This window comes from Patiria miniata, unplaced genomic scaffold (genome assembly GCF_015706575.1).
Source record: "Patiria miniata isolate m_02_andy unplaced genomic scaffold, ASM1570657v1 HiC_scaffold_7, whole genome shotgun sequence".
NCBI lineage: Eukaryota > Metazoa > Echinodermata > Asteroidea > Valvatida > Asterinidae > Patiria > Patiria miniata.
Genome location: NW_024037074.1, coordinates 19,834,378 through 19,860,460, shown reverse-complemented (window position 1 = coordinate 19,860,460; position 26,083 = coordinate 19,834,378). Strand labels below are relative to the sequence as shown.

The window sequence follows — 26,083 nt, the reverse complement described above, 5'->3', positions numbered from 1 at the left end:
AGGCCCGGTGAAGAATTATCATTCTGTTGTACCGCCCTCTCTTGACAACACGAGCGTGACTAGGGCAATACCGATTCACTTTTGTAACAACAAAGACAAGTTTCGTTACCAAAAACAGCGAGTATATCTTTTGATAATGGTGAGAAATAAAAACTTACTGGGTATAAGAAATGCAATTGAAAAAAATCGTAACACTTCAGATAGCTTTATATGTTCCATTCTTTTGGTGTCTTCCCCAATGGTAAATCTTTCCCTGAAGTGACACTTTTTCAAGGATTACTTCATTTTGTTCCGTTATTTCATCGATGAGTTAAATTTCATCATTGAAAACCAAAAGTCTTCCATTACGTACAACGTCTACGGAGTTATTACTCTTTAAACTACAACCCTTCAAGTACTAGGCCTATGTACACCCGTTGGCACAATTGAAGAGGTCAAGAGGTCACGTGAGGTCACTCCCCACCCCACACCTCCCTCCCCCCCCCCAAAAAAAACCCCTTATTGAATAAACCGATTATGCTCTTAACACCGCATCAAATAAATGAATATTCAGCAGATACACTTTGACCTCTTCCTTCTTAGTTGCTCCATGGCCGAGGTAACCTATTTATCTAATCCTAGCTTTTCGAAGAGGAGCTGTACAGGTTTCCGTAGTTTGATCCAATAATCTGGGAAATACTCGTCTCCCCTTCCAAACCTTGGGTTCAATTAAGGGGTGAGCCCTTTCATTGGACCATGACATGGTCAGTGTCGCTCTACTTATCTCGTTTAGAATACACCTGTTCGTCCGTAATACTCCCCCATTAATTATTGTAGCTGAATGTATTTCTGAGTTTTTAGGTGTTTATCAAAATTGCATCAGCTTTAAGACAGGCTCTTTGCATCTAACTAGATCTTCACTGGTATTTAACACTTCCCTCGCGGATGTATCGAAATAAACTTGATCTTGCAATTTTAAACTTCGTCATCACTCAAGAAGTGAGAAGTATGCAAATTTCGTCCACACACTGGCACAAACCAGAATTTTGAGAAAAACATTTGCCTTCATTTTCATTAATTTTATGATGGCATGTGACTGAAATTGAGACTGGCTGTGCTCTAAATTACCGCCACACTCATCTTTTGCTCATGTCCGCAGCCAGTTTCTCGTATTTCTTGGAGAATGTTTTGACGATCCCGGCTCCCCGAGATGTCTTGGGACCTCGATTGAGTTTATCGTATTCCGTCTTCAAGCTGTCGGAGGCAATCAGATCTAATCTGTCGTAATGCTCTGTCGTGCCGATGTCTTTAGGTATCGTCTCCGAGTAGATGTTGGGAGTCGGAGGATCCGAACGTTCTTCCACACTCTCGTAATTATCAAAGATGTTCTCTCTGCTCCCACGAAGTGAACTGTACCCAGAGCTACCTGAATTGCTAGACCTCTTTGCGATGCTATGGAGGGAGTTGCGACTAAGGCTACGGCCGAGTGTGCGCCTGGAACGCCTGGGCGTATCGCCTGCAGACGCCGTGGATTTCGGCCGGGATTTCTTTGAACAGCTCCACGTGCTGGCCTTGGATTTGCGCTGTATGTCGGCGTAGATGTGCTGTGATTCGCACAGAATGTACCGTGGTGGACCCATGTTGAAATCCCGAGGTATGGTATGGCTGTTCCCTGTGAGAGCAGCGTCAGGTGTGGCATACAAGGTGCTGTACCTGAACTCAGCCGAGCATCTTGGTGTCTTGTCTTCGGACCCAGACGCCTCGGGTGTTTCCTTCGTCATCTCCATCCTCTGTATGATTGCATAGGTCGGAGGTTCCGGAGGTAGCTGTCGTTCGTTTTGTATCGGTGGCCTTGAGGATGTAGATTTCTTTAGTGTCATCGTCTTGGAGAGTTTGAGGCTGGGCTGTTTGTTGTCTGTCTGCTTAGAGGACAGAGCCGGCAAAGATTTGGTAGAATTATCGGACGTGATAACCCTTTGCATCTCCACAATGTCTGTATATGGACATTGGGCATCACCATTCCCTGTATTGCAAAGAGAGGGAAAAAACAAGAAGTAATATTAAACTGGGACTCTACTTATCAAATTAGAAGTTCAATCGGTGATTTCAAAGGTCCCCTTTCAATGGAACGGCGCCCTCAGACGTTCGCGGCAGCAAACAACAAATAACTCCGATGACTCATATTCCATTGAGAGATGTGTTTGTACTAAGCGAGTCATTCATTGCAGCGTGACCATCGAATGCTAAACCAAGGAAGGAAAGTGCAAGCTGAATAAAAAGTTTTTGATTTTTGCTATCAGCTTTTTCTTGGTTGTCATTTCTTGGCACGCATCCCAAAATCAATCTGCAACATGGTTGTCGAAAATTGTTGGGAAGTCGAGAAAAAAAGGCATCATAATAGTCACTTTGGTACAACAGCGGGAGCATTGGTTTAATAAAACATGATTTTTAAGTGAATTAAATGGTGATTGTTGCCTAGAGCTTTCACGTAATATATAGCAAATATCTAATTGCTTTGTTTAGAGGTGCACACAACATGAACAGTGAACACTCAAAGGTGAAATCGCTGGTTGTCATTCAAGTGTCATTCTGCACTCACAAATTGATGTGACGGTTACCAAGGGAAACAGCCATGAACAAAGATCTTCAAGAGAAAGGGTATGACTTGCAAAAGAATTGTTTGTCTATCGTACCAGCTCATGCCCGTGGGGATTGCGTTGGGGTATAGTCAAAAATAGCTCCTCCGGACTCTGTTTGGGCGCTGGTACCGACCACTCCCTTAGGGATGATATCCGTTCATTGATATCAAAGGTATATACGAGTCATGATGTACGCCACGAGGTAAACTCTCCTGCCAGAGCACATTATGTGAGACATGATTTTTTTTAAGGAGAAATGACACGAAGCTAGCTCCGGGTTAGAGGGACGGGAAGCCCCGTGAAATCTACTCACTGAGTCCTTTAAGCCAGAGGATACCCTTCCAATGAAACAGTGATTTCTAATTTTAGAAGTCGAGGTCCAGATATTTCGACTTGCCAACACGAATCGTTGCAAGCTTGATATGTGGAGGGTTTTACCCTGGTGGCCATCGTCCAAAACATGACAATGAATGAATACAGAACCCTTTACTTAATTCGGGTTGGGGTTAAAAAATCAGGGGCGTGACCAGGTTTTGCCGGCCGACTGGGTTTGCAAATTCGATTTTTAACGACTAACGACCTGGGCGTTGCTTGACTTGTCCTGAACGTAAACAGCTGGGAAGGGCGCTCCTTTCCGTCCAGGCCATATTCCACCTGAGGTCCTATGGCTGGCACAATGATAACGTTGCGCCCAATTACAACTCAACGCGTACTACATGACTTAATTGACTGCGAACAATCAACCGCCCTGTTTTGTTTCACATGCGTAAAACGGCCCTCCTGAAACATTCAGATAACCAAGTGCTTATGGTTGGTTTGCACATCGGCTGGAACATTCTAATTTTCTAAATTAACTCAATGTTAAAATGTGCCTTCTAATCTAACGCAACTGGCTCATTATCTCGGCCTGCCAGACGCAGGCAACCCACCCCTGCTGACGTCGGTCCTCATAGGCGGCGCATCCGACCATCCCCTGGTCCCCTTAATACAGATTCCCTGCTTCCCTTCATTTTTTTCCCCTGACTGGAGAAGAAAATGTTTCGTTGAATTTCTTTCCGATCGCATGTCTCATATACATTCATGAGATGTTACGTTTGGTGCAAGGGCGGATCCAGAACTCAATTTTTGGGGGCCCAAAAAAATTTTGGTCCCCCCCCCAAAAAAAAAAATTGATTCTAGATGCCCTGTGGTGCGATCTGAGGCAATTTCTGACCACTTTAACCAATGTGGGTTTTTTTTGAGGAAAAGATGGTGGTGTACTCATTGCCTGCCTTTATTGCGAAGTCACATAAAAAAAAATTGGTTTCGTTTTGGGGGGTGCCATGGCCCCCTTTGGCCCCCGCCCTGCATCTGCCCTTGGTTTGGTGACATGTAAAGGTACTCGTTTGAACGTTTCTACCTGAACAAAATGGTAAGCACTGCCGGGGGGAAAGAGGACATGAATTTGATGGCGTCAATCATCAAAGTGCGGCGGCGGGAACCAGACCTTGCTGATGGATAAACCTTAGGATGCCAGGCTGGCTTCCTTCAGCTAATATTATTCGTCCGCTCTCACTCGCAACAGATCATTGCTTTCGCTGTGTGACCTTTAAACAAAAAGTACTCGATTTAGTTGCGTCGAACGTGTGCACATCAGCAGTCGAAATTGACATCTTCATCATTCGTCAGCGAGCTAGTTGTAATTCTTTGCACTTTTCTTTTCTGCATCAACCCGTGAGCCTTCGGCACATGACGCTGATTTCACGCTGATTATTTCCCGACGTTATGAATAAGCGGCTGAGATGGTTCCCGCCCTTCATTCGCGCCCTTGATTCACACGCAAGTTGAAACTATTCCCTTTCCCTTTCCGTTTTTGTTTCCTGAATTGTTGTGTTAGTAATTGGGTGATATGAATCCGAAATATGACGTATCGTGATAGGCAAACCAGCAACAGCAAAGGACTCACCAGCAACATTAACAACTACTTATCCACAAACAACTTGCAAACTTTCAACTTTACGTGTCACTAGTACTATACAAAAAAAAGCCAAACAGCCAAAGAGCATCAAGAACTGCCCACATTTTTATTTTATTAGGTATGTTCCATCACTCCTAGTCTCCTGCGCCAGGCTTCTCTGGTCCTCCAAAAATCTGTTACCACTAAAAAAAATTATATTTAAGGGATTTCCTGCAATTAAATTCCTTTCCCCTTAGGTTTGAGTCTTTTCAAGTTCAGGGTCAAGATCGGCACATTACATCCCCAACCAGCAAATTGATCCAAGCAGGAGATGGGGGCGCAATGGCGCTGAGTCGGGGTCTACCCGATGTTCCCCAATGCCTATGTTCCGCAATACCTATGTTCCCCAATACCGATGTTCCCAAAATCCTTAGGATTAGGGTTAGGGTTAGGGTTATAGGATAAGGATTTCGGGGCACATCGGTATTGGGGAACATAGGTATGTACCCGCTGATTCAATAGCGATACGTACCTTTCTTGGTGGATTCCCTGATGAGTTTAACTTCACCAGATTTGATGGATTGCGCCAAGGCCAAAAGCTTGGACTTGCGGAAGGAGCCTGTTGACCCAAAGCGTGAGCTGAGATGGGCAAAGAAACGGAGAAGAGGATAACTTTATTCAATTGACACATGGATTCTTTTGCATCAAGTAACAGAGATGATACAGCAGACCTACTTGGTAATCTGTAAAGCTCTTACACCAACAGTTTTGTTACAATATGTGACAGTCTTGTCCATGATAAGCGACGTTTACCTTTGAAGAAACGGGAGCCCGAACAATCTGCCATCCATACTCCTTCGTTGTCGGTACATCAGGAACAAGACCACGAAGGCAGCTACCGATAACACACCTACACCACACAACATGCCAGTCAAGAACATCATCCCCGAATCCTTCTGGGGAGGTTGCACATCGGGCGTTGCTGGCTCGACCTCCTCCGGGAAATGGCCAATGGCGCCATCTTGGAGGACGCCCTCGCCGTTCTTTGTGTTACTGGAACCGTCTGCATCTTGTCCTCCCGTTATGCCGTCCCGACCGATGTCAACACCTCTGCCACCTTTATTAGAACCGATTCCTTCACCAAGTCCACCCTCTGTTGGAACTCCATCCCACCCCCGTCTTTTCCCGCCTCCTGTTTCTCCTCCTCCAGCCCCAACAACCCCTGCGTCCGTACCAATCGCACCTCGTTCAGTTGTCCCGCTTAGACCGGTCACGAAGGGCCTTCTAGGGTCCAAATTGCCTTCATTCTTGGTACCAGCTGTCACCGTCACAGTCGGTACTGGAGTCGTTACGGTTCCAGCAGCAGTATCTGAAACGAAAAAGTTAGATAAAGAGCAGTTGCCATTTTGATCCTAGTGTAATAAATGTACACAATTAACATGGCGCCTTTTGTCAGAGATCCGTTATTCATTTTCGCCACCAGAGGGCGTGGAGTGCGCAATAGGGTTACATTAATAAAACACATTTTGAAGAGACATTTGGAGATTTTTTCCAATTATCGACACCCTCCTTCGTCACTCCTCTCTTCATCACCACCCACGACTTTCTCATCACCAAGGGACTCTCAAAATGTGCAAGTGGCGGATGAATGTCACACTGTCAATGAAGTGATTCGGCACATACCTGTTGATGGCCTTGTCACACATCTCCTTCCTTTTTGCACCCAACCAGCGCAGCACTCTTGCACTACTCTGTAAATAGTGCGTGTCTCCTCACGATAATTCTGCACGTAGACAATCCTAGGGGAAAACAGAACAAAGATCACAATCAGATGCATTCGGTGCTGAGTCAAATTTCCCGAGGGTGGAACATTTCAACATTATATACATGCATTTTGACAACCATGAATGTTATGTTGTTGATCAAACCTAGTGCGGTATTAGAAACATGCATACACAGCCCACTTACTTGACTTGCCAAACTTGCCATTTCACAATTCTTCTAAACTTGTAAACGAATTAACTTTCAATGGAAAAAGTTTGATGTTGGCCAACATGGCCTTTAGTGATGTATGAGGTCTATATCCGTCTAATTATAAGTTCGCATACATAAACAAAATATGTTAATCTTTTTGCGAGAAAAAAAATATGGTTCTGGTTCCTTTTTTACTTTAGAAAGGGGTTTGACTGAGAGCTCAGATCTGCTGCGGTCAAGGTCGGGATTCCCTATGTCTCTTGTGGAAAGTCAGCCAGCTCAGTGTGGCATCCCAGTTGCTTTGGCATTTCTTTCAAGACCTCTTAGTTTAGGTCTATCTCCTAATACCAAGGCATCCCACATCTAACCTTGTCATGTAAGTAGGGGGTAGGGTGGGGGAGGTTGGGGGTGCATGTCCAATATTAGCCTCGTCACTATTACTCATACTGACGGAAGGGGAGGGATGGGGGAAGTCCTCTAGCTCCATGGCAAAACCCACCCACCCTTCTGGAAGGTATTCTTTCAGATTTTACCGATCTTTTAGTCTGTATAAAGAATTTGGCCCTCGGAAAATTTCGAAAACTGTATATTTACATTGCTGCTCAGAAATCGCTTTGGAATCCCTACAAAAGGGCAAGTATTGAAACAATAAAAGCCCACTGAGAATACAATCTGTGTTTGCAAAGAGTAGAAATTCTCACATGGCACTGCGGATTGGATAACTAAAAGTGAAGATAAAATAAGTAAGTACACAGCATTCACACGAAAGTACACAGCATTCACAAGAAACTTTTTTCGATGAATCAAATTCGCAAAGTCGCTACATCCTGAGAATTGAGTTAGACAAGGCAAAGAAAAAAAAATAACCACGTCGGATACATCAGTCAAATATGAATATGACATTGCCAATTATGTTTGACATAAGCCGTAACTAAGTCTGAACCCGGGAACAGTGACAAGAATGCCGTAGGGGAAAATACAATACCTCCGTTCTGCGACCATTGGAAACTCAATTTAGCCGCTAACGATTCACAGGCATGAACGATAAATGAACAATTTAGAGTGTTTTATTGGGCCCAATGCGCTGAATTACTGTCCGACAGGAAAGACCGGCAGTTGCCGTCCTTTTCAATCATAACAGTTTGTGAAGTAACGGATCTTGTTTAGATGACAGCTGGCCATCTTGTTCTGTAACAATTTTCCGCTGATTGTCAATAGGTTGGGCCCTTTATTCTTGGACAGGTGTATCTGTTGTTAATCTGTGGTCAACTGCCCCACCGGTCAAGCGGTGTGGTGGCGGCAATATGATAATTCATCTCGGATGTCTGCAGGTTATTTCAGTTACCAATGTTGAGGTGACTCTTACTAGGTAAACGGTCTGTGACGTGTATGCGAAACTGAACTTGAAGATTCAAGGAATTTAAGGTTGATGTTGACTTAATTGTTTTCAGGGACTGAAAAAAATTAAGGAAGTTTCGTTGGTTATATTGGCATAGACTGTAGCAAGTTTAAAGTATCACTGTTAAAGTGAATTGCTCTGGCCTGTTTGTGTCTTTGGCTTGAAGAAAAAAACAGGATTTGCTGGTATTGTAGAAAAGTGCATGTATGTATGCAAACTGAAGTATTAAGGAAATTAAGAAAAAAAATCGTCGCAGCGAAATTCATTCGAGTTGAAAATTGCTCATTATTTTGCGCAAATAGTAAGTCCATGCATGTCTTTGCATGACGTCACAAAATCGCGTTTTCGATAACATTCTCACTCGTTGTGAACCAACCCTAACTTGATTGGTGACCTAAGTAACTAAAGAGGTTAATAAATTGAGATTTGTTGCCAGAATTTCAATTTGGATATCAAATACTTTAAAAAAAGGATTTGGTTTTATAAAAAAAACAACGAACGCTTGGGCCTGATCGAGAGCATAATAGTCTTCTCAATCTCATATAGGTTGGCAAACACGGAGACTAGACAGAGCTATCACAGAAAGTCCCGTGACTAAAAATATTGCTATCGTCTTCTTAACAAGGCTTTTCCTGAAAGCAAAAATATCTTATTTGAAATTTACAAGCGCCTGGAGAATAAATCACGTTGAAAAGAGATTTTTTTTCTTCAGTTTCGACGTTGCGCATGACAGACGGTTAAACCCTCGTCATGTTAGTCATAACCGTTGTTTCCGATATCTGCCATGACATTATACATCCCTGGGTTTATGCCTTAAGAGAAAATGAACAGGCATGACAGGTTGTCATGGTTATTAGGGAGCATTCATCCAATCTATAGTTTTCCTTGATCGACTTCCAAAACCACAGCAAATCTCAATTTCACATTGATCTCAGTCAAAATAGGTATTATCTTTAATCCGGTTTCGGATTGCTCAAACGGTGAGAGGTTTTCGATGAAGGACCGTGTGTTTTATAATAGTATGATTCACACAAAGTGATAAGCTGTGAAAAATGTTAATACCAGAGTTTGAAACAATCAAATTGCCTTTTTCAATTATATGAATGAATTGATTTAATCATTTCGTGGACTAAGTTATGAAGCTTTAAAGCTAAAATACAATTATAAATACCACAATTAAATGATATGTTACTAATCATGTTTTTCTCTGGTGACCTCTTCTGGTTTTTATCTCGATACTAGAAACCAGTTGTAATTTGGTACGAATAAAACCACTTAACAGTAAACTACAGCTGTAAATTCCAGCTATTATATTGCCATTATCATAAGGATGACACAACACTAATTACTACGAGTCTCCAACAGGTCTTGTCTGACTTATCTCTGAAATGCAGTCCATGATTTTGGGAGTAATCCAACTGGGCCTTGACTCCTTCATTGCGTCACTTAATTAATTGGACATTGACCCCGTTGTATCAAATAACTTGGACAGGTACCACCTGTTGTGTACAAACTAATTAGATTTGTCAAAGGGTCAAATATTTGTCTCTTCGTCTATAAATCTATACACATTTTGCTTTAGGAAATGCCACATTAAACATTGCAACATTAAACATTGGTGAACTGCTCCAAGTGTTAGTAGCTTTAAATAGCCCATTCTGGAAATTATGTTTCTTGATTGTTAGATTTTCAAATTTTACTTTGTTGGTTGCCCAAAACATCCTACTGCTTGTATATATACACGAAATGAACGTGAAATTTTCTGCGTTCTAGCCAAACAGTACAGCCCTGAAAAAGGTGCAGCGCACCGAAAGCTTGGCACTCAATCACGAGGAGCACTGGCGCATTTAGTATCTACCAATTTCCACAGTGTTCATCTACAGTGCTAGGTGGCATCTCCACCTTAAACCAAGTGTTGGCGTTGCCATAAGAGAAATCATACTTTAATCCTTGTTTAATGCGCACATATACATGACCACAAATGGCATTTTATTTTCCATACAGCCGACTTGGAAATACACGCCACAGTTCATGCTGTTTGAATGTCCCCGCCATCAATATGAAGTCACGTGTTACCTATATCTACTGCAACGTCCCTGTATTCCGCATATCGTCGTGTAGCGCACCGTCTGAGTTCTGGTGCCCGGTATTGAGATGCGGTAGACTTCAGTAAATCTGTTGAAATAAAGAACAAGTATCATAAGGAAGACTGTTGTGACAGTTATTTAATGATCGGAACTTGTCTGCTTCAGGGTATTGGCATAATATGCGTCAACATCAGAAGAATATTCTGTTGATCTGATCTTCTCATTCCTCCAAACCTGAATGATGCGACAGTAGCCTATTGTTTTATAGATATCTTGTGAATCATTGACAGCTTATCTAACATTCACCATTTGTGATTTATACTGTATTTTCAAGAGCTGAAATAAATGGCGGAAAAGAAAAGCCCTTTTTCTGTAGAGTAAGAAGCGTTTTAAAAGGTCGCGCGAGCAGAGGAAGTTTCAATCAAAAATAGCAGCACCTTCGTTTTATTTTAAATATGAATTACTGTATAAACCTTTTGATTTGTTACACCTCACGAATATTAGAGTAAAAAGACATTTTTTCCCCCATTTTTTTATTCAGCATGATATTTCCATAGAGCAATATTTCTAACCCTCTGCCATGATAATTGTCGTACCATCTCGTCCCCGGACACAGACCACCCGTAATTCTGTCAACAGTTGACTGGAACATTTCAACCGTGAAGGTCCGACCTGCCATACCGGTGAAGCATGACACAACTTCCCGCCACTTTGACCCCTGTGTGCACAGTGTGTGACCACCGCATCACCGGCCCTGGGGGTGGAATCTCTGAAGCCATTTGTGTTGGTCAAAAAACCTCAGCCCAAGGGATGTAAAGATCTCGTCCCTGCCTCAGGTACCTACGTCTGGCATCAATTAGTGTAAGTAAATCCTTGTAATTGCTCCGATGAACTCGTCACGCCGAAGGTTTCCGATTGGTACCGTCATGCCCAGAATCCCCCCAATGCAAGTTAGAAACGGTCGGTTATACCCTCCATCGCCAACGGGTAAATATCAATCATCACTCAATTCCACTAGAGTCCGACTAGTCCTCTTGGCACGACTACAGCCACAATTACAACATGTTATCAGACTTTATTGGGCCACTTAGTCTGGCAGGTGTTTGTGATTGTCGTGTGGCGGTTAGGAGCAGGGATTGCCTTTATTTTGCCCACTTGTTAAGGGAGGGTCACCTTGCGGAAATCCAAAGCCATAAAGAGACGGACAAACTCCCTGACGGCACCTCGGTCCTGGCTACTGATAGTCTCCGTGGGCTGACTGACCCCAAACATGGCGATGACAGAAAATTGTTGACTGTTCGGATAAAAACGAAACAGCATCAGTCAACTTACCTGAACTTGATTTTCAACTAAAGAGTAATCATATCTAATGACTCGAATCGTCACTTTCTCCAGAAATTAACTCCAGGTCAGGTTCTGTGTAATTCACACATGTGTCAATTATCTATGGGTGGATCTGGTAATGAAATAACTATAGAGGTATGAAATTAGTTGTATTTTCAAAAGAATTGATATGTATGAAAGCTGGGTACGTTTCCAAAACCGAGCAACTCATCCGTTTGTTTGAATCGTTTGAAGCAAACCTAGAAACCAATTAAGGACGAACTACGGATCCAGCATGGCACAAGTCCTCATTCCACGCTGATAGTTTCATATCCGATTAATTGCGACGTAGAAAGGAAACCGAGCAAAACGGACCTCATCTCAAATAACGTTTACCACCCTTTCAACACTCAAACGGTAGTTTGTAAAGGTCAGCTGTGGCATATCCCCAGGCACGTTAAAATTGATGGCAGTACCATCAAAGCTATATCATTATCAAGCCGTCGCAAAACTTACTGTAAAATAATCCGGGTTTTTTTCCGGTTCAAAACAGATCGCACACGCTGTAACATTAATATAAGGTAGCACCATTTATTAATAGTTTATGTGTATGCTTGCAGGTTACATTACACCTGATTTCTCTCTGGACCTATCCGCCCAACTAAACACATAGTAATGAAAGCCACGAGGTGCTTCCATGAACGCAAGCATAAAACGCTCGTACTCAATGCTTTTTCAACCATTTGTGGTTACCAATATGTAACCTCAAATTTAAAACACACTCAAATAAGAAATAAACACCTCAAATTTCAAAACTCATGCCTGCGACATTCGCGTGAGCGATCGCAAGGTACCACCTGAATAATGTCTTCTCATTGTGGTCGTGGATTAGTCTAAGGCGTCGCCGTGATAGTAATCGGGTCACATCGGTTACTGGTTCACACACCGGAGAGAAGCTCACAATCTTCACACTGTGTCCCTCCTATAACAAACTAATCAACATCCCTCGTCTCAGGATTCGTCTGGATTTCCGTTTTGGCTTCAACTGGTGGTCTTAACACGCCCAATAGATCGTTTCTCATCGTATCCTGAGATGTTGAACAGATGCAGTAATGGAGAGCAGCAAGACCTGAAGGGGGTAACTAAGCTATCTTGCTTGCGGAGACACAGGAAACATCTTGTAAAATGATCAGGAAGTCGCTAAGACCTGGATAAATTGAATGGCCGAGGCAGGACGGAGAGTACCTGCCAATTGTGTTCGAACGGAGGAGTGCAGGGACGACTTAATATTCTACAAGTCTACAACTGAGCGGATGTTGAAAAATAACTGTCAAAATACCATTTCGTTCCTAAACCAATTATAACCTTTCTGGAGGGTGTTTAAACAGCTTTGACTTTGGATAGCGAATTCAGCTGCACTGAGTCAAGAAATCGAATAAACTGAGTCAGTTATTGACACTAATCAGGTTACTATATATTTAAACTATGACTTGCGTAATTTGCAACTGGAATCTCTCCCACTTGCATTGCAGCACTGAGAAGCAGAGGGTCGGAGAGAGAAGATGGGAGCTTTCCAGCTGATTGTTGGGCAGCATCTTCAACTGGACCTAATAAGATGAACGACAGCTTACCGTTTTGTGCTTTTACAAAAAATGAAATTTTAAATTGTTACCGGAACCATACTGAAAGAGCGATCATGCTGACGTCACACTCGACTGCGTCGTTTCAAAAATGATGGATATAGTACCGGTAGATTGACTCCTTGCACGCGAAACTTTGATACAAATCGAAAAAGCAAAGCAAAACCAATTAACTCTGTCCCTCGAGGTTCGCTGATTATAAGTGTTTACTAATTAGCGATATCCTCCGGGTGGTTATACATCTCATGGGCGGCGATATCTCGAACCGCAGGGGAATTTGTACGAGTGATATTCTATCTGGTCGGCAGCCGTTCCGTCGGTCAGGGCCTTGGCAGTGACCGTCCTTTGGGACTCGGACAATAATCTCTCAGGTTTCCGGAGGCGGTATCATCCCATAGCGACCTGATGTCCGAGAGAAAAGGGCGGTGTCTGTACAAGTGACCGCTGAAAGCGGTCCAGATTCGGCCAAGACAGGCCATTTAAGACGTATTTAGCACTGCATTCACTGAGTACATCGAACTGAGATGTTACCCAAAAACTAACTGAAAATAATATGGGTCTGGGGCCTCTGAGCAAATATAGCGACCAAACAGGCTTATTACTCAATATATTGTTGGCCATCGGATTGTGAATTTTCTTGCAAAGATTGAAAGCAAATCACTAGCTCTGTACAACGTGGACCCTAATGTTACCAGATGAATATGAAATACCTACTTAAATATAAAAACGTATATGCTGTTTATATAAGGAAATCAAAGAATACTAATAGAAGCATGTAAGGTGATCAAGAAAATGACACTATATTGTTTGAAAGAAAATAGGAAGGTTTTTTTAGTATAAGACGTCATTCTATTTTGATCGTGCGAGAATGAGATAAACCACGCACATCTCTAACTGACCCAGAAAGTGCGTGATTCATCATTGACTTTTGAAAATAAATCAGCGATTGGAATCGGCCTTTTCTTGCAGTGAGCCAATCGCAGAAATGGGTGATTTGGACGAGATGACAGGTCGGACTTATTTTGGTCAGTATAGTGGATCAGTGAAAGACTTCTGGCGCCCGCGGAGTTTAAGATAAGTTTACGTTTACTTGGCTGTCTGGAAGCTGGACTGTGTTCGCGGTGCAAACACGATCTGTAATTAGCATTATTGGCAGAAACTGAACCTCAATCATCGAGAGAAAATGCAAGTCTAACTGAGACAAAACAGCATCGTAAATGTAGACAGTAGAAGGTGCCAATAATGAATGACACGTACATGACCTACGCAAAAGTCATTTCAATAAAGTCAACGCGCCGTTCTTTCAACAAATATGCTGCCGCATTTTGAATGACTGGTCAGCTCCATCGTGGTTATACCAAGGACATTATTCAGGTAAATAATAAAATAGAATCTAAACACAAGTCACTGTTACTGTTAGCACGATAACCTAGTCATCAGGAAGCTTATTCATTAGAGACTCTCTGTGCCTAGCCTTGTCATCTACTCTCAACCTCCACTGGGAACGTACAAGCTGCAATGACGCATTTCACTGGAAGAAAACTTAAGGGGGGCTGGGAAAGAAGAAAAACTACCGTGTTCAATTAACCTTTACCACCCCAACCCTTCAAAATCCAATTGCATATTTGCTGGAATCTGTTGGAGTGAGTACTGCACTAGTAATGCTTTACATGAGATTAGGCATACCACCTTAATTAAGAGTACAACAGTTTGGGTGTTGAGTTGACCATATGGTGTTGGATTTTGCAAGAGTGAGGAAGATTCCAAGTAAATCACTCAAGGGGTTAGATAACTCCATTTTTCCACGACCCAGCTAATTCATTAAGCCGCTTAAGACAGAAAAGGTATGCGGTTACCAACCAAACTGCGTTGTGAGATGTATAGGCTATTGCTTGTGGCTGGTACTCACCCGATTTTTGCTCAGCACATCAAGTTTGCTTATTGATGTTTTCTGCTTGTCACCTTTCAAACAATAATGAGACCCTTGATGGAGGCTCACGCTCTGAGCTGCTCATGATATATCCCTCGATGCATTCCTTCCTGTTGTTCAATTTGTTTTGGTTTTACGTGCCCCAAATCGATCCCTCAATCCCTAACGAGTCTCGTAAATAACAATTACACACCCATCCCTGCAAGAGTATTCATTTATTGAGCAATAAACTAGTTACCGACTGACCTACTCATGATATACGTCCCTCGGTGCATCCATTCCCGTTGTTAAATATGTTTTAGTTTTATTTGCCAAAAATCGATCCCTCAGTGCCTAACGAGTCTCGTAAATAACAATTACACACCCATCCCTGCAGGATTATCCATTTAAACAAAATTGGCCACCACTTTATTTCACGGCAGCCTGCGAGGAAATTGGATAAAGAGACAAAGGTATAGCATTAAGGAGGATAATTAACCACTGGAAATGGCCTGATTAGAAACAGAATGCATCTCTGATTAGCCCTCCATCCTTACTAATGATCAGTAATTACACCCACTACTCTTCTATCCTGTCTGTTTACGGGATCACCTCCTGTCAATTATTGGCAGGTGTATGACCGCGTCTGAATGACTATGGCTATGGCTTGTATTTACACATGAGTCTATGGAAGCGGATGCAGCCCTTTCCCATTGACACCAGCATGTGTTTCTGTAGTCTTTGCAAAATGACGCAGCGTGTTTGCATATGTTTGCATGTCGGTAAAGTCCTTGACCGCAATACGCATGCTTGAAACATATCACGTGAACGAATAAATATATGTCATCTGATTTGGAATATTAAGTTCTTTTAGCTTATAAATAATCCATTGTGATCAACTATATGGAGGTGATCGTGGTATTTTAGATTAAAACACAATTTAAAGTTCCATCTCAAACAATGTCCTTTAAAGGGTAGCGTTCTTGAGAAGGCTTCCTTTGGCGCCTACTTTTTAACTAGAAAACGAATTAGCTTTAGGCTGACTCACCCTGCGTGATTGGGTTTCATTACCCGAAGGAATTATCTTGGCTCGGGGTAGAAGACCTTATTCAAAACGAAAAAACAAATTCTAAAAAGCGAACCCGGGAATCAATCATCAGAGTAAACTCATCACTTCATGACCCAGAAAATCCATCAACGGTTGCAATTCTCTCTTAAAAAAAAATGTTGATTATGATGGATATATGATCTATTAACTTTTGATATAAGAACAGTTGTGACATACTGGTAAGTTAGGGAATAGCCTTACTATGGGCATCGCCAGGAGTTTTTTCTAGAGGATGGCAAAGTACATTATTTCTAAGTTTTTCTATCACATCTCAATTTATATTATTTTTTTTAGGGTGGGCGGGGGGACATTTGCCCACACCACCCCCGTTGACACCCCTGCGGACACCCACGTTTTTAAATGTGCATAAAGTTAACAGCCAGATGACTTGGCACCTCTTTTCCCCCTTTCTCTTTTTGTTTCTATTCCAGATGGGGGAAAGCACCCCTTCCCTTTGCCCCCTCCTGGCGACGCCCATTGGAATAACTACTTTTACCATTCAACGCCGTGCGCGTGCTTTGCAAGTAATTTATGCAGTTCCAGATGCAGTCCAAATAAGGGAAGTTAGTGTGGATGGTAGGCCTATACCAGAGCTATTGTATATTTATACACTTGTTGATTAGTTAAGATTCATCAACTTTTAAAAACAAAACAGAGGAGCGTGACACTTATTAACCAATCGGCGAGGTTTAGTCAGTTTTGTTATTTCCCCGATTTTGAACAAATCAAAGTTTAATCATTTATAATTAATAGCACCTAAACATGATCTAAGCAATAAAAGAACAAAATGACGTGAGACAAATATGTTTCAAAATGATCACCATGCTCGCAACCTGCCTTCTTCGTAGTGCAAACCAAGCGCCCATTTTGAGTCTGCGATCCACAGGATATTAACGCTTACGTTCTAATAAGCGTCTGTTATCACACCCATGCAATAAAGCCGACACAATTCTCCATCCTGAACGCAAGTCTATCAGTGTGTAGCAAGCGAAGGGGCTTAATTGTATCTTCATACACTGCAAAGTGTTGAGATTAAACACTATAAGAGGTCTAAATCTGTTCATCTTGTCTACAGGCTTGTAGATTGCAATTATTGCTGCGTGCTGCCAAAATGCGAACAACCTCCCCTCAACTGTGTCATAACTCCATGTTCTGGCATGGTACCTTAAGAAAGTTGATATCCAGTTGACGGTATCCCTCTTTACTGTCGTTATTTTTATGCATTTTTGTTGGGGGGGGGTAGTCCTAGAGGTACACACCACCTTTCCTCCATTGGTTTCGAACCCTTAACGATAACAGTCCTGAATCCTCAAATTTCAATACGATTTTGCAAACCCCTGTTTAGGGAGTTAGGGGGTTAATACACCAACGGGCATACAATTGAAGCTGCTTTCATGTTCGATATGCACGCATTCACTGGTGCATTGTCACCTGAAGCCATTTTGTGTCCAAAGTATCGTAGTTGTCGCAATGTCATCAACACACCGGATCGAAATAAAACTTTGGAAACCCTCTATACTCGTAATACGAGCTGGAGAAATCATATTAATTAGACTGATCTGTGTGGGAGCTCCATAAGGTTGGGGACAAAATTGCCTTCAGAAGGATGAAATTAGCAGGACATCACCACCGTCATCCTGAGCTACCCACGAGCCAGCTTATACTCTGGGAGCTGACACATGGAAGGAGACACAAAGGCAGACCAAACGCATCATACATCAAGGTACTGAAGAGGGACACAGGGGTGGAAGAGACAAATGAGCTAGACGCATGCATGAGGAATCGTGACGCATGGAGGATCCGTGCCAGGGCTCGGCTGTGGCCGACTCAGTGCATGAGTGAAAACCCTCTACGTGTCTGATCAGGAAGGCAGTATTTTTTTTTTGTTATGGATAAAATTGACTTGGCATGCTCGATGTCGATCAAAGCTCAATCAAAATCAATCTAAATCACCATGAGTCAGACCAGTCTCGAAATGCACACGAGTAAGGAACTCATGTTCATAACGATGGACGAGGCTGCTCAAGCCTTAATTCCTAGCTAGTGGGCGGACCGGTCAATCTTTCCCAGAGCGGAAGGGCCGCTGTTTCCTGGTACCCATCGGCGCGGTATAAAGTGTCGTCAAATAATGTCATCCAAATTAAACGATTTATGTAAAACGAAACATATAAATCATTCAACCGAAAGTGTAAGGGATTCCCAAGTTTCAGATTATATATGACTGCTTCTATTAAAGGACAATCTTCAGTCTAAGGACAATCTTTAGTCATCGATGTCATTTTATCTGGATTCGGGACGACCTTGTAACTTAAGCAAAGAGCAAGTGTGATGACAGATATCTTCTTTAAGCCACCTTGCTTCGTAGTGACAGGCTAATTAAATATCTGGACTAACAACTACATCAAGCTTAACGACAGAACAAGCTTCAACGCGGGATAGGTATTACTTTCACGATGTTGAGCGGCAAACTCAACTGGCTGCCAAAAATCTTTGATGAAATAACGAGCAATGAGTTGTCCGAACTCGGGTAAAATGAAGTCCTTCCGGAGGAATTATAGCTGCAACTCGCAATCGCATTCAAAGAAAATGTCGATCTGACTCACTGCAAGTCCGAGAACGCGAAGGGCGCGACTCAGACAGAGGGTTAGACGATAACCTCATCGTCATTTTAAAAACACAGAACAATAAAGAATTACAGACTACAACGCAGACAAATGGACCCTTCGCTTTATTGCAACTGATTTCCTCCAGACGGGGCAGGAAATACAGAAGATCAGAACGGTTTAAGCCAGTCCACCTTAGCTAAGCCCACTGATGATATCAAAATAAAAAAAATTTTGTCAGCACACCAGGAGCCATTACAGGATGCTTTAGACTGTCATTCCCTACCAATCCAGCTATAGGTATTTCATGATAACTTGATCATTTCGTTTTTTGATGTTTGCAAATGTTGAACATGTATCTTCCCTTTAAATTTCAAAAAAAAATCATATTTCATGGCAAAATATAATTGCAAAACGGAAGACTATTAATTATTCATAAACGTCGTTATATTTTACAGAGTTTCAACGAACAGTCTCATTAGGGATATCTCAACCAACAGCCACCCGAAGCGAGGGCGGAACGTTCAGGGGCGGATCTAGCTTTCAGGAAACTGGGGGTGGGTGTTTGATATGAATGTGGCGGTGTTTGAATGAAAGCTTGCCGAAGGCACGCCTTGCGGGGTCCGGGGTTTGCCCGCAACAATTTTGAAATCTACGCTGCTTTCTCATGCATTCTAAGGCAATTTGAGAGTACAATTAGGAACTTTGGCATTACATTTATTATTTTGGCCCCAATTTACTTGTTTCATAACATTAGTCTGGGGCTGGGGAGGGGAGGGTGCGACCCCCCTTTAGATCCGCTACTGACGTTTCCGAAAATTGAGAGAATTCCAAGTCGATGGTCAACTTATGTTATTTTTCCATCCATGATCCCAATTGGCAGTGAAGCTGAGGGCTCCAGTGCTGTCTTTTGTTGAGAGGATTAAAAAAAGAAAAGGTCCTCACTTCATACAATGGCTTAGCACTAAGACCCTTGTTTCCAATGCTCATTTGAAATTCGTCTAGCCAAATACGCAATGAGTCCGATTAGTGGTTCGTAATGGACAAATAGAGCTTATTTTTTTACAGTCTAGTCTGGTAATCGAATCCAAGGGGGGTGATTTCCCGTTGTCTGCAACACAGTTTTAAGTCTGGGTCAACTACTGAGAATCGATTTTGTAACCACTCACTCAGTCCAATAACAAAACCGACGGTTTGAGATGACCTAGGTGTATATAGTCACTCCGGGTAATTGAGAAGGCATGGTCACACCTCAGAATCAGTGTGATTGACGGCTACACAATTTGACTTGAGAAACTGCAGGTTTTCCCTGAAAATGAAAACACCTTTTATTTTAAATCATAACCATCCTATGTGTTTTGGCGCGCAGTAAACATGTATAGGACTCACTTCTAAGTTCTAAACTTGTTTTTAAGGGGTTTTGGCCTTGCCAGATTTAGAGTGACTCAGTGCTTCTGCGCTGCCTGCTCGCTCCCGGGGGTCGCACGTGTCAAGACAAGAAACTGGGGTGATAGAGCACCTGTCCCCGGTAGCTGAATACACCTGAGGTTCCCAGTGGGTGTTAGTCTGGAGGTGATGGTTAAGAAAAGGTTCCGTCAGTAATAGGCCATAAACACAGTGAACGAAATGAGAAGCCGTTTTTATTGGTACCAATTGTGGATGTTCTTCTTTGTATCTGTTAGATTTGGGATCGTTTTATTTTTAAGGCGGTTTTATTTTTCATTGAACTATTTTTAAATATATTTTTGTATGTTACATGTACCATCCAAGTTAGGATTGACAGGCTTTCGAGTCACAGTGTTTTATTATACATTTGTCAATCCTGGCCAGCTTGGATTGGATTGTTTTTGTTTGGTTTTGTTTACTTTTGTGGATTGCTTGTTGTATCTTGTGATTTGGCCGAATAAATATTAATAATAATGATGATAGAATGGGTGCTTCGTCACTGTTATTGCAAACTGAACCAATTCTTCGACCACCCTTCAAAGGCCGGTTCAAGACATGTTGTTTGTGATTGATGTAAGTTTTATGTATTTATATTTACTCGACTTGTAATTCACTAACTCTTTAATGAGCTGTCCAACCATATTTAATTGCCTTTTTAAGGATAAATAAAGTATTTTGAATTGAATTGAATTGAATACTCGACTCGAAAGTGAACGCCAATTTCTTTTCGTCACTGCGTCAATTTCGAATTCGCGTGAGGTATGAACCGCCCTTGATTTAATCCCTAATTGTGATTAAGCCACAAACACGAACGATTTGTCACGACGTCCTTGGATATATGAAATACATTCTTAATTTTTCGTATTTTATGTATCCTGTACGAAGTTTTTAGCGTGCGTTTACGGATTATCAAGTCAATGTATCACCGATTAAAAAAAGAATTAGACAAAGAGAAACCTGAAAAGGTGTAAAAATAGAAACAATAAATCATTTGATCATACCATAAACCCCGATTTTTCCCCTGAGAATTCGACAAAACGCCAGGGGAGTTAAAATGTGTCATTCATTAGAAGCTAGGAAGCCTGACCTACCAGGTAGCATTTATGTGACCCACAGGTGTCAAAACATGTATCTAAAGAATTTATAAGTAGTATCAGATCGACCACAGATTAGTTCATAATTATTTTCTAATATGTTCAACTTCAATGAAGAAGAACCAGATTTGTGATAAGAATGAAGAGAAAGGAGTAGCCTGAGGTGGTCAAAGATAGATCCAGGGTTTCTGCCCATGGGAGCCATGCCAGTCCCCCCCCCCCCCTCCCAAGTTTCAATTTTTATTTCTTTTTTAAGTAATATAACCAGAAGAGGAGTGAAGACGACTATTTTCAAATCGCTGCTACTCATCCCCTTGCGCCCCCTTGCGTCGAATGAGATCCAGTTTCAACCCCCCCCCCCCCAAAAAAAGAAAAATTGTAAAAAAAAATTGCTTTGAGGTGCCTCTAACACAAAAATGATCCGTATAAAAAAATGGGCTACAAATATTTCCAGATTGAATTATTCAGTTGCGTATCTAGGTTTTAGTTGCGGAGGGGGTAATTTCTAAAATAAAAGTGGGCCCATTTTTCCCTTCCGTAAAATTGAGATAAAAAACATTGTTTTAATAGGTGTTGGTGTTTTTTATTCCTTAAAAAATATGCAAACTGTCATCGGGGTTTGCCTCCCCCCCAGGAACGACTCCCCCCCCCCTACAAAATGTTATTAAATCTTCCCGGAAAACAATAAATTCATTTTTTTTTCGTTCAATGTGAAAAACCTTTGACTTCAAGAAATTGAAAATTATGGAGAAAAAAACCTACTATTCGGTGTAAATCTCAAAATAGCAGGGGATGAGCAATTTTTTTAATGTCAAGACGATGGCGCATTATGTTGAGCAGCAGGTGCAGTTTTGCATAGAACCGAGACGGGGCATACCGGCAGACCTTCATATCTCCCTCAGCCGAGTTGGCCCACGCAACGTGGAATGTTTCCTTTCGTGTCGGGTCTATATAATCAAAAGGAATATTCAAGGCCGCTTAAAAGAACCGCACCCATCCTCAAAGGAAGCCAAAATACCAAAAAAAAATCAAAAGAAAATCAAAATAATTGAACCCTCGAGAATTTCTTTCATATACTGCAGGTTGTCGAATTATGATAAACCATCACAATTTTTTTTTTTTACCAACATATCCATATGTTTGTCGAAACTGTTTTCTTATTTTTGGTCGCATTTTAATGTGAAATTTCATCACACGAATATTTCCATTCCTTCTATCTGTGTCAACGACGAGTTGTTTTTCTAATATAATTGAAAATAGCATAAACAATTAGCTTATTAATTAGGAATTTAGGAGTCATACAAAGCAGAATTTTGAGCATGCATATGCCTAGTTGACGTACTTTGAATCGACTGACCCATCTAGCTTAACGCCGCAGACAGTCGGCTTATTCCTCAAAAAACGCAGACTATATCGTCCATGCATGGAGCCAACGTATGATGGAACTAATTATCCATCCAAAAGACACCTAGGTTTGAAGACTGCTCCTATAGGGTAGCCATAATGGCCGAGTTCATAGGTTCATTGCCCACCGATGTTGGGGCCCGGGTTCGAATTCCCTTGGTGTCATTTTGATTTTCTTCACAAGAATTCAGTCGTTTAGTTTAAGACATTTAAGTTACTGTAGTATTAAAAATACCAACAAAACTTAGCTCAACAGTTGGGACTGTCCGCGAAGTCCATGTTGGCATCTTCGTAAAGGTACGGGGCTCGTTTGGCTGATCTCGGCTGTCAATTAAGGCTTAGGGTGCCGCTTCGTTTCCTCCCCTTTATGGTGCTTGACCCTTCGAGTTATACTGATGGACGGGACAGGACAGGACAGGTGGGTCGGGAAACCCGAAAGCCCAGAAAGTCATATATGGGAGTCAGTAATGGGTTCATTGAGTTGAGTTTCTAAGTCCGACTCCTGAAGACTTGGTCAACACCACATAACTTTTTGGGTTCTCAGTTTATTATCCTATCAAGTCGACAAAACTACGGTCGGCCTTCATAAACAAAAATGTTCTTCATATATCAGTTTAAAAACTTAAGTACCCAAACTAGCTTAGACGTGTTGCACTTTTAAATAAAATCAACCAAAAAGGGGTGTCAAATAGTTCTCATACATAGTTTTAAGAGGACTAGAAAGGAGCACATATATATGTTCTTATAAGAAAACCTCATTTCATGGACCCTTTAATTTCATCTCGATTTGACGGGCAGATATCAGTCAAAATAATGTGAACCGCATTATTTCCGTACACGGCTTCGTAAGCTAAGGAATGATAATTAGATAAAGAGATGTATAGATTGGTTGAAGCTTATCTGTCTCCGGTACAAAACTTGAAATCGGGCCACTTTCTTTCCGTTTACTGTGACTTCTTTCACCGTTAAACTATTTTTAGAATATAATTTGATTACTACCCACGATACACGCTAATAGCCAAATCCAGACCTGGATCCTCAGACACGCATCCTTTAACCCTCCTGCTATTTAAACAGTCACAGACAGTTACAATTTCCATCCACTTCCCCTGCTGTACTTTTTACACAGGCTAGTCACCAGCAGTCAGATTATACGTCAAGCAAGCACTGTGACTAGTCAAACTCAGTCAACAGACCATGAACAGAAAAAGCAGGCAGGTTGTGGGAACCGAGCCGGCTTATCAATTACCCACAGTCAAAGCAAAGCTGTATCAAGTTACATGCACATGCAGTTACAGCCAGTCAATCCTGCTTTATGTAGACTGGGAGCTCTTAACTGTTGAAAATATTTACCGATATTGATATTGACTGGAAGGACAACTTAACACAGAATGTATGTTTGCGACAATTAGACAAGTAAACAAGAATTTCGATTTCCTCAAGAAAATTTCAAATTCAAGTATCAGTGTTACCAAAACGAGAAAAAAACCTCGCGAAAATCGTGTGGTTACTGGCGGACCAAGGTGTGGCTTGAAGCCCACTCAAACTTCATTTCGTTTATTAAGCAACAAACTTTAGTGTTGATAATAACGGAAGGTGGGTAGAGCCACGTGCAACTCATAACAGAAATCTCACTTGGAGATTGTGAACACGGAAACACACACTATTTTGGAACAGATAGGAAAATGTTTCCAATTTGTTTTCTAAAAATACATCAATCACGCCCTGGATGCTTCATGGTCGTTGTGTGCTGCTCACCTTAATCTTTCACAGACACCCGACCATTCGATTGGCCAAAAGATCATTTACACTTTATAGACTGCATCGTTGTATACGATTCTTACCTTTTCACCCGCGTGCAGACGTTGTTCCCTTTCGGCCTTGCTGCAGACACTCCTCGTCCCAAAACAACAATAACAACAGACAGAACAAAACCTATCATCCAGAAGAAGCGAACCAAGCGTCCAGTATATCGCCAGAAATTCATATTGGCACTGATATCGTGAATCCAAATCACAGAATGCAACCATCAAGTCGTGTCAGAGGTGTTGCGTGTTACACAGCTGTGGGATTTCAAAAATAGTAAGGCAAACATATCCTTAAAAAAAGTTGTTTCACTTTCTTTCAAAAAACTCTGGCGAGAGAACAGACATCCACCTCAACTCTCTCCACGTCTTTGCTGCATGGCAGGAATTCTCAGTGCGATGTCCTTCTAGTCGGTATTCCTCCCGTAAGATGTAACTAGAGGTACACTATAAGCAAGTTCTACTTCAAGGTATAATCTGTACACAAAAATATCCAACTTCCCTTGGCGGGAAAGCCTCAGTTACTGCGTGTGTATCGCGGAGAGAGCTTACCGTCTCTCTTAGCTGAGTGTCACGTCATCACCCGACCAAAGTGTATAGGGACTGGGATGTACTCAATTGGTTAGGCACACGATCCGAAGGCCAGACGTGTCTTAACCTCCGTGGATTATAGAGGCTCGCCCCTGCTTAAGAAATGGACTCATCAAGGCAGTTTCTCTGGAACGACTCCTTCAAAGCTTTCCGCTGATTGGCCGGTGTTTTTTATTTAACTTGCGTATTGTATATCTGTCACAGGGCAAGCAAATAGAAAGACCTTTAAAGTAGAAGTTAACTGAATTAAATAAAAATGAAGCAAAAAATAGAGCTCCAATACAATATTGAAATTCTACACGAAGTACGAAAGTCGCATTATACATGTACTAATTGCTGGGGGGGGGTTGTCAGTGATCTGAAAATGCTCAATGAGACGCAGATATTACTTGCGGTGCAGCCGCCCTCCAAAACTAATCTTGACAATAAACACGAGGAAACAACAACTTAGAGACTGTGGGCTGATAACCCGTACCTTTGAATACATAATTTTGAATACACCTATTTGTACGGGTTTAGGGTCTTACGCCACATTCATTAAGAGAGGGACGTACTTTCAGTTCTAATTTGAAAGGGGAAACCTCAGCCTCCCTTTTAAAGTCTTGATCCCACGGGACTTCCCGCACGACCCACCCCAGGGTTACTTAGAAGTCACCCAACCTAATTCTGCATCTTAAAGTCTTATACACAAAAGTCGGCTTATCAAGGGAGCTCACATTGGCTACTTGGAAGGTTTCTGGGGAAATTTGGTTCCGCCGAGAGAAGTCTCCTGATGAAAAATGGAGCATGTAAGTCTTGGTTTGTTACAGCTATACTAAAAAGCAGAGAGAGAGAGAAGCGCCTTCTCGTTTGCAAAATATTTTAACGTCAATTAGCTTTTCAAAGTTTTATTTTGTCGACCGTAATTAATAAAAAGTCACAATTTCGAATAGATGCCGACTCGTATCCAATATAACGGGTGACAATTATCCGTCATGAAGGTACTTTCATATCAGGTTCGATGGTAGATCCGTTATTTTAGGTAAACACAAACAGTGCGAACTTGTTATTTCTGTACTCGGCAAAAAACCAAACCAGTGACGATCTGTGTGTTTCTGTTCAGTATTCATTTGTAACGCCCATCTTCACCAAACTATGAATCGACTT

The 26,083-nt window shown here is 41.8% G+C and overlaps 1 protein-coding gene across 1 annotated transcript; it reads right to left on the bottom strand.

Moving 5' to 3' along the window:
* Window positions 1-490: 490 nt before the first annotated feature.
* Window positions 491-24,988, bottom strand: LOC119744358. The gene is made up of 6 exons (XM_038220240.1): window positions 24,386-24,988; window positions 10,004-10,102; window positions 6,238-6,353; window positions 5,368-5,923; window positions 5,087-5,193; window positions 491-2,002 (listed from the first exon to the last, which is right to left on the bottom strand). Exons 1-6 carry the CDS (start codon window positions 24,526-24,528, stop codon window positions 1,116-1,118), a joined length of 1,908 nt encoding a protein of 635 aa, XP_038076168.1. The 5' UTR covers window positions 24,529-24,988; the 3' UTR covers window positions 491-1,115.
* Between the last annotated feature and the right edge of the window lie 1,095 nt (window positions 24,989-26,083).